We start from the raw sequence: 12,499 nt of genomic DNA, 5'->3' as shown, positions 1-12,499 counted from the left end.
CTCTCAAAGTGGGGTCCGGGGACCCCCAGCAGCCCTTGAGGCGGTTCCAGGGGGGTCCCCAGCAAAATGTGTTAATATAGCATTAATATCACAGTTTAACCCTATGTTGTATCTTGGCATTTTTTTAAATAAACAAATTAATTAAGTAATAATATATTTAACAACACAAATCTCTGGCACAAAATCTTTTCGGATGAGGGGTGTGGGCGCGGCAAAACACATAAATGATACAATATGTGCTACCAACTCCTAATTTATACCTTTTATAACTGAATAAAACACAACTGAATATTCATGTGAAAATCGGCCTTTCCTTGGAAATGTGTCTGTCTTGAACAGAACGACAGCTCATGCACTGACTGAGGCTGCAGTTGATGATTAGCTACTAGGAAGACGTTCTGACTTATTTCACTAGTAAACAACTATGTCCTCTTTGGATTTCGAGCATAAGAAGGTACGAAACATATTTTTGATTTGATTTATTTATCTTGAACAAATAAAAAGTACAGAAAACTCCATACTCCATACATCATCAACACAATAACAAAGGACAACCATGTTTGTTCAAGAAGGGACAGAGAGAAGCAAAGGCTTATTTTGTCCGGCCCCCTTCTTACCGTGTCAGGGGGGGGGGGGGTCCTATGTTATTGTTTTTAAAAGTAGCATTTGTTGTTGTAAAAGCTCTTGTAACCAGGCAGTCCATGGCTGTCATCATGGCTGTCATGTTGATGTATGCTCTGTTGCGGTTGCGACACAAGACACTTCACATATTTCTCAGAAACGTACAAAGCACTACATTGACACCAATGGACACAGAGAGAGAGAGAGAGAGAGAGAGAGAGAGAGAGAGAGAGGTGTGGGGTGGAGTTACCAGGAAATGTATTACTGTATGATTAGAAATCATGCTGATTACTGACTGATCGTGGTCTTACTCAACTGACACGGAAGTTGCCTATTCATGAAGCGATAAATGGGGAAGGTCTGTATGACTCTATACCGTGTGGCTTTACAAAATTACAATGTACCAGTTCAGTCTAGCCCTTACACAGCAATTACGTGTTCCTCTCCAGTATTATTTGGACATCCTATACAGAACAGGAAACGAGAAGGCCCAGCCAATCACCGAAGCTTTGACACAGGAAGCGATGTTAGCGTACACAGTGTTGATATAGCGTCCTAACAGGAATTAGATTGACTGATAAGCTATCTCTCGATTCCTGGAATCCTTCTGCATCTATCTCTCAAATCACTACCCGCTTAATAGTGACAGTGACACCGTGATACCTAATCTGTGACCGTGGTGCTGTCGGAGTCGGACTGGCTGTCACCATCTCTTATCCTTCAAGCTCCAGCTACAGCATATATCAGTGGTTCTCAACCTGTGGGTTAGGGACCCCCTGTGGGTCAGGACCCCCAGGGGAGTCCCCACATGATTTTGTGGGGGGTCCCCAGATGACAGTGAAGTGACAATTTAAGGACTTTTGAGACTTTTTTAATACCTCAAAAGAAAAGAAAGTAAAAAGACCATTACTGCATCAAAAGTCATCAACAAACTATACAATAAAACTGGTCAAACATTGGCCAAATTGTCAAATAATATAAGAAAGAGGCAAAAATAGCCGATTTACAAGCTCACAACGGCTCGCGTTGCAAGGCGTTTACGCTTGTAGATCTGTTATTTTCACAACATTCATCTGTGGAACCGAATCAAACTAAATTGAATGCCTTAACTCCTACATTTCCAAGTGATTATCAGGGTGGGGGGTCCCTAGTTCAAATTTGATTATTTTGGGAGTCATGGAGTCGTGAAAAGGTTGAGAAGACCACTGGTATATATGAAAGTATGAAGGTTTTGTCAGGTTCAATGAATAACGCTCGCTCAGAGACTGTTGAACTCGGAGCCTCAACGTGAATTCAAGGCATTTTTTCTTCATATTCAGCTGTGTAAATAACAAACGGGCGCCTTTGTAATTGCAAAGACCACAAATAATATCATAAAATTGGCGTAACGCACAGAGTTGGTAAACGGTCTCAGTCGAATGCTACTGAACCGAGGACCACAAAAATATTTTGCTGGATAACAACTTCTGCTGTTCACTGCTCTTTTTCAATAGAGAATTCCGCTCTCTCTCCCTCTTTTTTCCCTATGCCCTGTGTGGGTTTACGGGAATCATGAGCACACTGAGTACATTTCTGAGTCGGAAAACCTAAACAGCCTGCCTTTTCCTCTAAACAGAATGCCTCAGACCACCAAAATGCTGTGCAAGGCCTCGTCTCCACTCTCCAACACAGGACAAGTTCATTCAGGTTTCACTGTGACCCACGCGGGAAGCGTTCGGTAAATCGCCTGAAATCTGAAGTGCACATTCACGCTTTGAAATATGATAAAAAAAGACTAAATGAGTTAACCACACTAACCCTGGCGTCCCTGTTTTAGGCATGTCATTATTGGCAAAGAAATGTCAAAAGAAATGTCCAAAGAATGTCTCAAAACGTAAACTAATGTTGAAAATGTTCCAAAAAACGTTATTAAAGTTATACAATGCAGGTCCACAAATAACGATTTTTAGCAGCTTCTGCTGGTCATTACCGTCACTGCAGGCCATTCGTTTATTCCTCTGTTACCCAGAATTCCATTTGTTTTCACCGGAAGACGGAAGCGTTTCAAAAAGCGGTAGTTCCTGGCCAAACAGGAAACCGGTGCGGTAGTTCCTGGCCAAAAAGGAAACCGGTGCATTTCCGCTTCCGTTTTCTGGCCAGATGACGTCATTTTCGCGGGAAAGGCGCCCCTGACAGCGTTCAATAGAAAATATATAAATAAAAGGCTTTCGGGGGTGAAATTCATGGAGTGGGTGTTGTGAAACATATCAGATCTACAAGCTCACAACATGGGCTTAAGTGGTTAAGGTATATTGTGACACCATGTACACACACACACAAACACACACACAGGCTAAACCGGTCCTTTGAGCCAAGCCAGGGGCCCAGTGGACATGAGAACAATGGAGAGTAATGTGAGGTTTTCGCAGTCCGAGGTCGCTAGGTTTGTCAACATGCTCAGCTTGTTGACAAACTATTTCCCTGCTGTCTTCTGGTCTCATTCTTGTCATGACACGATGAAGGACAGGACACTGTGAATTAAGCTTTACACTTGATATGGAAAGTACTAGTTAGCGGTAGCATCATTATCTTGTATGTTTGTGAGTGAGAGAGCGCAACAAAACATATTGTAGCTGTCAGGTGGAAACCTTGTATGTCCAATACTGTTAACTTACTTGTTGTCAGGAAATGGAAAAAAAGAACCTGCGTTCCTATGGATCCAATATAGTTATTATTTTATTATTATTCTTTATTTATTCAGGGAAGACCATTGAGAGCAAGCTCTCTTTTTCAAGTATGCCCTGAGTCCAACATGATCACAACATAATATACAAAAAACTATACCATTTTAAATTAAGTGCAATATAATGAACAGCAAAGTCCTTATGCAGTCCTTATGCAATGCATCCGCAAGTAGTACCATAAATGTCTCTATAGAGACCAATTGATCCATTTTCAGAGAGTCCTGGAGTTTGTTCCAATTGTCTGGGGCATAGAAGATGAAAGCATGAATGAAGAACAAGTCTAATGTAAGTCTTTATTCACTGTATAAGTAAGTTAGTAAGAAAGCAAGTAAGTCACAACGCTCTTGTTAATGGGCTACTTTTCATTGGTTAAATATTTATAAAACCCACAGACAGACTTAACCACTTTCAACCTTACGTCCCTACTTTCGGTATGTCATTAAGTGAAAATGACCGATCTAAAAACGTTGTTATTTCCGCTACTTTTGCATGACACTCTCATATAATGAAGTACAGAATGACATAAGGCATTCAGTTATGAAAAAAAAAATAAGAAGATGAAATAAGGACATACCAGGTTTCTTTCTGACAGCACACGCTGAAGAGTTTGAGGCATAGAAACCATCAATATTTTTACGTAAATCTTGTAACTGCAAGGGAACTGGCCAAATTTAAATAACGAAACCATGGCCCTTATTCATTGTGGGTGTATATGGGGGTTTCTCTCTTCCCAGTTAAGCCAACTCACTGCTCCTTCCCTTCCATTCACTTCCATTCCAGTCCCACGAGGACTGCTAAGTCGCTGTGGCTCACGATGATGACACAATGGATTTTCTGGAAACCAGGGGAATGTCATGGAGTGTTCCTAACGTACCCACGGTCTAAAACACACACACACACACACACACACACACACACACACACACACACACACACACACACACACACACACACACACACACACACACACACACACACACACACACACACACACACGTACTGTACACACAAAACTCACACAAACATAAATACATGCAAACACACCCACATACAGTATACACACAAAACACACAAACACAAATGAATGCAAAAAAACACACACACACGCACACTACACTCACACGCACACATGCCAACTTGGTGGTCTGATTCTGAATCAGACGATATAGGCTACCTGACTCACCTCTGTGGACACAGCTGGCTTATTCCAGAGCTCATTACTCTCCCCCCCCCCCCCCCCCACCAACCTCTCCATTCCCAGTGAGGGATTGGTAAAACCAACACCATCGACAGATAAACCACTAACCAGCTAATAGCCCTGCCTCGCTTTATGCTGCTGCTGTTCTCTCTTTTACTGGCCCTATAGTGGCTACTGCCTTCCAACGGACGAGTCAAAGACAATGGTGGAAAGTAACTCTACATTGAGTACATTTACTCAAGTACTGTTTTTCCCCAATACTTATATACTTCTGCTCTGCTACATCTCAGATGCAAATGTTGGTACATTTTTTACTCCGCTACAATTATTTGACAGCTTTGGTTATTGGTTACTTGTAACATAATCTCTCAAGACAGCACCACTGCCCTAAACATGTAGTGTTGTTGTTGTTAGTAGGAATAAAAAGGAATGGAGCCAAACCGAGTTCCTATTTCTACACATAAAATAAGGAGGTGGTGCCCCCGGCCCCAGAGGCGAAAAGAATGGAGAAAAAAAAAGTCTCCCAGATTGCTTGCAACATAGTATTTCTACATTGTCATATTTTTTTTCGGTTTGATACTTTTACTTAAGTCTCAAATCGGAGTACTTTTTCCCCCCCACCACTGGTTAAAGACAGTGTTAAAGACAGCCAGCGACGGGAAAGCCTGGCCTGACTGGTTTAAGGGAGCCGTGAGTTACTTTAACCACCTGAGGCCATGCTGGTGATCATAGCTTAGTCAGCAGGAAGGGAGCTATGAGCAGCATATCACTCACACATGGCACTGAGACTGACTGGATGCATGAATAAGACACACCTACCGTAAAGATATGATGATGACATGATATTCCAGCTTAATACAAATTAAGACCGCATTCAAGGGAAGGAAGTATGTGAGGATTTAGCATTTGGAAAACGGATGACTTGTTCCTCTTCATCCGAGTAGAGATACAGTATTAGGGCTTTAACAGAGGGCTTTTGTATTTGTACTTAGTTTTTTGGATACTTGTGACTTTCACTCCAGTACATTTCAAATACTAATATTGTACTATTGATTCCACTACATTTCTAGGGAGGGAAAAAACACATTATGAATTAATCACTTACTGTAAGCCCTACAGTATTTCAAATATAGTGAAAATAGCAGATCTGCTGTACAAGCTCGCCACGTGTCACATTGCGACACGTTGTGTAATCTTGTAGATCTGCTATTTCTGAAAGTATTTTTTAAAAGCATGTACTTTTTAATACTTAAGCTTTTTTTTTAAAGCAAGTACTCCAGTACTTTAACTTTTGTCAGTCAAAAAATTTGACTGACCAACTTTTACTTGTAGTGGAATAATATTTGACCAGGAGTATCTATACTATGACTCAAGTACTGGGGTTGACTTTCCACCACTGGTCATCATAACTAAGACAAAGACTGGATGCATGAATAAGACACACCTACCGTGGAGATATGACGATGACATGATTCTAGCTTAATTCAAATGGTTACAGCATTCAAGGGAAGTATGCCAGGATTTTGCATTTGAAAAACGGGTGACTTATTTTTACAACCCCTCTTCATATTTGAATAGAGATACCAGGGCTTTAACAGAATGGAATTCCAGGAACTGGGATGTTTGCGTAGTCGTAAAATAATGATCATCATGACTATCGCAAAGTCAAAATAATTCTCTTTGAATTATGCCGGGAACTTTGCATTTGGAAAAAAGGATGACTTACATTTTATATCCCCTCTTCATTTAAATAGAGATATTATGGCATTAACGGAATGGAATTCCAGGAACTGGGAAGTTAAGTTGGTGTTGTCATAATGATCATAACTATTGCAAAGACAAATAGCCTGTCATAATAATCAAACAATGGAATAAAACCTTCACAGCAATGGCAAATACTACCCTTGCTCTTCCCTCCAGCAGCCAGCTATGCCCCTTTCAGAGCATAGAGTTTCAGATATATTTATTTATGTCGCCCTCTACAGGAGACCTGACAGTACAAGGCTACTCAGGTTCAGAGGCACTGAAGTGTTCGGCAACATTGTTGCTGAATACACATGGATGGAAAAACATTGCAACGATAGTGTAAATAAATTAGTGCAATTTTAATGCTACAGTCAGACTTTATATATAAATCATTATAGTAATTATAGTTATTTTACTGCATGCTTGATGGAAAAAACTTACATAATAAAAATGATATTCAAAGAAAATGAAAGCAAGAAAATGTACAAAAAAACACAAACAACAACAACAACATTATACAAAAACATTATTTAAAATAGGCTAATTAATTGATGGAATTCTATGACTTGACACCGATGAAATAAAGTTGTTGATAATGACAACAAACGTAAACATAAACATGGTTGAATGAACGCTATAACGGAAAAACGCATTGCTTGGAAGTGGAACTCCCTCCCATAAGTTCATTATGAAGCACGGCCACGGGGGGAGGGGACTTCTCTCATACCAGGAATCCTAACACAAAAAAAAAGAAGCTTACTGTCAATCTGCCAACAGAGAGAGCTTTTTCCTGGAAGAGAGAGGGGAGGAGCGAGCATTACTTACTAGTAGGGCTCGCTACGCTGTAGCAAGCAGAGGAGGAGGAGCTGCACTACTAGGGCTACACTATAGCGAACCAACAGCAGCACCACTCCACTAAACACAGCACTGAGACTCAGACAGTCACACACTATTTAAGAAACAACGCAACCAAAAACCTCTGTGAACTAACTGAAGTGCTCTGCCAAGGATATATTTTTTATTATTGCATTTTTTTGGGGGGCTGTTGAGTTGCGATCAGAACCATTTTCAATAACTATTCATTGGACTCTGCGGCGAACCCCCCCATATTTAAACACTTGGATATAATTTCAAGTTTTTGCAAGAGCCAAGAAACAGACGTGAAGGTAAGATCCGTGCTCATGTTTTCTTTCTTTCTTTCTTTCTTTTTTCCTTCATGGATTACACTTCATATAAGTTTATATATGTAGTTTATGCTTAGTTCTTGTTTAGTTTAGCAGTAGTAGCGCGTGTATTATCGGACGTGTTGCGCAAGTGGTCACGGATTACGCGACGTCTTCTTACTGGAACTGACCGAGGTGTCTGAGGACTGAGGAGACCCGGAGGGGCAGATCAGATAAAATAAAAAAGTTTGCCGTTAATTAACTTTACTCAATTTAGTCTTTTTTTATTCACATATAAACTATGCTATGCTATAATTAGTATACATAACGGTATTTGTAAAAAGTAAAGCAAGAAAGAGGCGACAGTCAGTGAACAATTTATTGCCATTTACTTGAATGGAGGGGGAACAAGTTGAGCCTATTTCCCCCAGTGTAACCAGAGAGCTTTTTAGCTCTATGATGTACTACCACATTTGGAATAACCTAAGCATAATCTTTCATTGAGAGCTGCATGGGTCGAACTGTATCACATTACTATTATTCATCCTACCAGAGGATCCACTATAAATAAATCAGATCTGGAACCATCACATCAGCGTGTAATTAAAATACCATAATGAATTGCCCTTTTCAATAGCCTTTTCTAGTAGCTGTAAAATAAATAAATATCCATATTTGTGCTATGTGCATGTTAATAGCCTTTTCTAGTAGCTGTAAAAACCAAGACATACCCATGTCTGTGCTCTGTACATGTTAACGTTCCATGCACACATACAGAGTTCTAATTCTGCTTCTCTCTCTTCCTCTCTCAGGTGCTTCATTTCCAGACAACACAGCTGACCTCCACGTGCTCTCTCCCCATTGGGAGCCCTGAACCTCTGGTTGACCCCACCTCCCTCTTCTCTTGTCTGTGTGGTGCTCAGCGCTCACCAGACGGGTCCAGAGTACTGCGGGCACAGCGCCATGGTAACTCACAGCAAGTTTAACTCCGCAATGAGCAGCAGCCCCTTCGATGCCAACATGCTGCTGCCTCACCGCTACAAGACCTTCAGCTCCAAGCTGCAGTACCAGATGGTCCTCGCCACGCTCCGCATGCTGGAGGAGAGCGGCTTCTACTGGGGCCCCATCAGCGGCAAGGAGGCCAACGCCAGGCTGGCCTCGGAGCCCACCGGGACCTTCCTCATCCGGGACAGCTCCGACAACAGACACTTCTTCACCCTCAGCGTCAAGACGGCGTCGGGCACCAAGAACCTGCGCATCCAGTGCGACGCGGGCGCCTTCTTCCTCCAGACGGACCCCAAGAGCATTCAGTCCGTCCCCCACTTTGACTGTGTCCTCAAGCTGGTCCACTACTACATGCCCCCGACCAAGGGGGGCTTATCCATGGGGTACACGCGCAGTGGGAATATTTATTACATCTACTCTGGAGGGGAGAAGGTCCCGCTGGAACTCATTAAGCCACTTTTCTCCAGTTTGTCGTCGCTGCAGCACATGTGCAGGAAGACGGTAAACGGACACTTGGAGATATCCAGTAAAAGAGACCAACTCCCACACCCGCTGAAAGAGTTTCTTCAGCAGTACGACGCTCCCATCTAAAGAGCTCTGCACTGCTCTGGACTTAAACTGTGTCATAAAGGAACTCTACCCAAAGTTCCAAAGTGAAGTGGAAGATATACACGCTGGCAATGTGTTGAGGGGTGACAGTGAAGTGTGCCACGTGAAATGGTCACGTCTCCTCCGAGACCCCCCAGACTGCAGCATCTACTCGCCGCTGCAGTGTCGAATCCTACGGGCCGTTCTAAAAAAAAAAGTAGTTCTCTGAGTAAAAAAGCGGGCATCAGTCTTTCCAGCGACTGATTCCAGGAAGAGCCGCGTGGGCCTGCGAGGACTTGGTTGGGGCCGAAAGTGTGCTGCTGCTATACATTAGTATGAAAGAGAGCAAACATCGCCATCCTCCTACGACGTGGAGTGAGTCTCAGAGCCAGTCGTCTAGACTCTGATGACGCACGAGTTCCCCTTCTGCTGCTGCTAACCATGGTGCTGTGGGACGGACAGGCACACACATCAAGCCTCAAGAACATTATTCATCCATTAAAAGCCTGGACTGGTTTTTATGACTGGACTGGCTTTTCTGCTGGCGGCGGATGCCAGTCGTGGACAAAACTGACCTCAGTCTTATGAGAAAGTATTAGACATGTCGGAGCAATCATGCCCTCTGGTACACAGATGCTTCTGACCAGGCGCTGGAAAACGCACAGACCCCCCTGGCAGGAATTCCAGATGCATGATGGGTTGGACATTGGCGGGCGGGGGGTATATATTAGTTTTTAAGAGAATACAAGGCTGAACTTCATGACCTTAATGTTACAGTGTGTAATAATGAGAGCATCAAAACCAAATAGGGGCCTTTTCAAGATGTGAAACCTTGTTGTGCTCGTCGGAGAGTTTATGCCAAAATTTGCCCGAACTAGTCGACAGTTTTGTCGGTCTAACGACCTTTTACTGAATGTCAAAAAAGAAACACGGGACGGTATGATTGCACACATAGACCCTGACATATCTGAGAACAGTCAGACATCTGTATACACTTAGTGGAGAGGAAACATACCCAGATAAATATGGTAGTGTTTGTGACACAGGCAGGATACTAAAGCCTGATTTATACTCAAGTTGTGTGCCGGTGTCATGTACCGCAAATAGCCGATCTACAAGCGCACAACACATCACGGGTGACTTTGTAGATCGGCTGTTTTCGGTGTTGTGACGCAATGCGCATCAGGCGTAATTGCTTGCTGTTGAATGTATGCACATAAGACAATCTTCCTCTAAAGAAGGGGTGGGGGGGAGGGGAGGTGGGTGGGTTGATGTTCATCTTATTTTATCCTCTTTCCTTAAATCAAGACGATGTTTACATTAGTGAAGATGAAATGGCAAATGTGTTTTTTTTGTCTTGTCTTTTATAAAGATGAAACTTTTCCCAGCCAAACTGTGGGCTGTTGTAGATGCTTGAAGATGTTGAGACGTAGACGGAGCAAGCAGACTGATATGACTTTGCACATATTTATATTAATATAAACATTTCAGTAATTTATAATAAAGAGCACTATTTTTTGTATGAAAAACAAGTTCTTTGTTGTGTGACTGCTTTTTGGGAACCAGTGGTGGAAAAAGTACTCAAATGTTTGACTTAAGTTAAATGATCAATACTGCAATGTAGAAGTACTCTGTTACAAGTAAAAGTCCGGAATTAAAAAATTACTCAAAAGTAAAAGTGGACAATACAAAAGTATCAAAATGTACTTAATTATATTATTTTAATAATTATAAAAGTACTAAAATGTTTGAAAATAGCAGATCTACAAGGCTATTTTCAAGTAGCCTAGGTACTAGATTACATTTACTTAGTTACTTTACACCACTGTTGGGAACTGAGGTTTGTGTTTTTTATTAGGGTCCCCATTATTTGGCATAGGGATGCCAGCTAGCCTTATTGGTACCCAATACCATACAACAAATATGAACATGACTTTGTCCTAACAGTTAACATCATGAAACAAATACAGAATACCTGCTCTCACCAGTGGGTGAGTCACAACAGTAGAGGGGATTAACCGTTATAAAAAAGAAAGAACTTTTCAAAGCCATTGACGTGGAAAAAGACATGCAGAGGAAATGCTAAATTCAAAAGAAACCACATCAATCCTAGCATCCCTATTCTGGGCAAGTCATAATAGGCAAACATTTCACAAAAATAGATCTACAAGCTCTGTAGATCGGTTAATTTCAGCTAAGAGATGTGGGTGTAGTGGGGAAAAAAGAGGGTGCCTGATACAGACCTTGGTGGGACCCCACTCAATTAAGTATAGGGTTTAAGTGGTTAAAGTAGGATATGACTTTTAGCTGTATGATGTCAAGGGTTAAGTTCCATGTGTTATTGCTCTGTACATCAAAGTAGATATATAATATAGACTATAATTGGTTATTAAAATTGGTTAATGAGACTGCCATGATATGCATGCTCTCATTCCATATGCCTTTCACATTATGCCTTTGGATATTACAATTTTTCCCAAATAATATTAGACTTGCTTGTAGTCTCTGCCCAACTGTTAACCCAGCACAGAACACATAAATCAGTATACTACATTAGTGTATAATAATAATAACTTTGTATAGCACCTTTCATACATAAAATGTAGCCCAAAGTGCTTCACACATTAAGATAATAAATAATAGGATGCCATGTTTTTTTTTTTTTTTTTTTTTTTGTCTTGTGGACATACCCTGAGATAACACCTGAGATTTCCTTGCTCAAGTAAAATAGGAAGTGCTCACAACATTCTGCATTATTCTGATAGAATGCCCATGCCCATTTTGCACAGCTTTGCCAATAGGATCAGACTACGTGTGTGTGTGTGTGTGTGTGTGTGTGTGTGTGTGTGTGTGTGTGTGTGTGTGTGTGTGTGTGTGTGTGTGTGTGTGTGTGTGTGTGTGTGTGTGTGTGTGTGTGTGTGTGTGTGTGTGTGTGTGTGTGTGTGTGTGTGTGTGTGTGTGTGTGTGTGTGTGTGTGATGTAGTACGTTTGAATCTGCTTTTCTTTTATATGTTCAGCACCAGTTCGTTACTATTACCCATCGGAGCACAGAGTCAAGCTCTACAATTGTAGCCAGACTGGCCAGTTCATCGGTTAAAAAAGTGGTGTAGAGTGGAATCGGTCGCATACATTGCCATCTAGGCCTTGGATAAAACCAAAGACGGATCATTCATCAGTAAAGATGAAGCGGAGTACAGGGCCCTTAGTGCTAAAATGTCCTTGAGCAAGACATTGACCACCTCAACTGCTCCCGTGGTGCTTGTTCAATAGCAGTGGTGAAAGAAGTACTGACATTTTTTACTTGAGTAATTCAGTATCAATATCATAATGTAGAAATACTCTGTTACAAGTAAAAGTCCGGTGTTCAAAATGTACTTGATTAAGAGTACAAATGTTTTGGCATGAAAATATACTTATAGTACCAAAAGTAAAAAGTACTCATTATGCAGTATGTT

At 41.5% G+C, this 12,499-nt stretch overlaps 1 protein-coding gene across 1 annotated transcript; it reads left to right on the top strand.

The window, feature by feature from the left end:
• The first annotated feature begins 7,156 nt into the window (after positions 1 to 7,156).
• On the top strand, positions 7,157 to 10,556 carry LOC308099221 (suppressor of cytokine signaling 3-like). Its single transcript, XM_080447884.1, has 2 exons — positions 7,157 to 7,454; positions 8,264 to 10,556. Exon 2 carries the CDS (start codon positions 8,415 to 8,417, stop codon positions 9,045 to 9,047), a length of 633 nt encoding a protein of 210 aa, XP_080304010.1. The 5' UTR covers positions 7,157 to 7,454; positions 8,264 to 8,414; the 3' UTR covers positions 9,048 to 10,556.
• Positions 10,557 to 12,499: the final 1,943 nt, after the last annotated feature.

This window comes from Gymnoscopelus braueri (assembly GCF_963280865.1).
Source record: "Gymnoscopelus braueri genome assembly, chromosome: 13".
NCBI classification, from domain to species: domain Eukaryota; kingdom Metazoa; phylum Chordata; class Actinopteri; order Myctophiformes; family Myctophidae; genus Gymnoscopelus; species Gymnoscopelus braueri.
Note: the sequence above shows the minus strand (reverse complement) of the source record. Positions and strands in the feature narration are given on the sequence as shown.

Bases quoted from the DNA above. Each gene is read 5' to 3' on its own strand.
- LOC308099221 (XM_080447884.1), top strand. From the start codon at position 8,415: ATGGTAACTCACAGCAAGTTTAACTCCGCAATGAGCAGCAGCCCCTTC.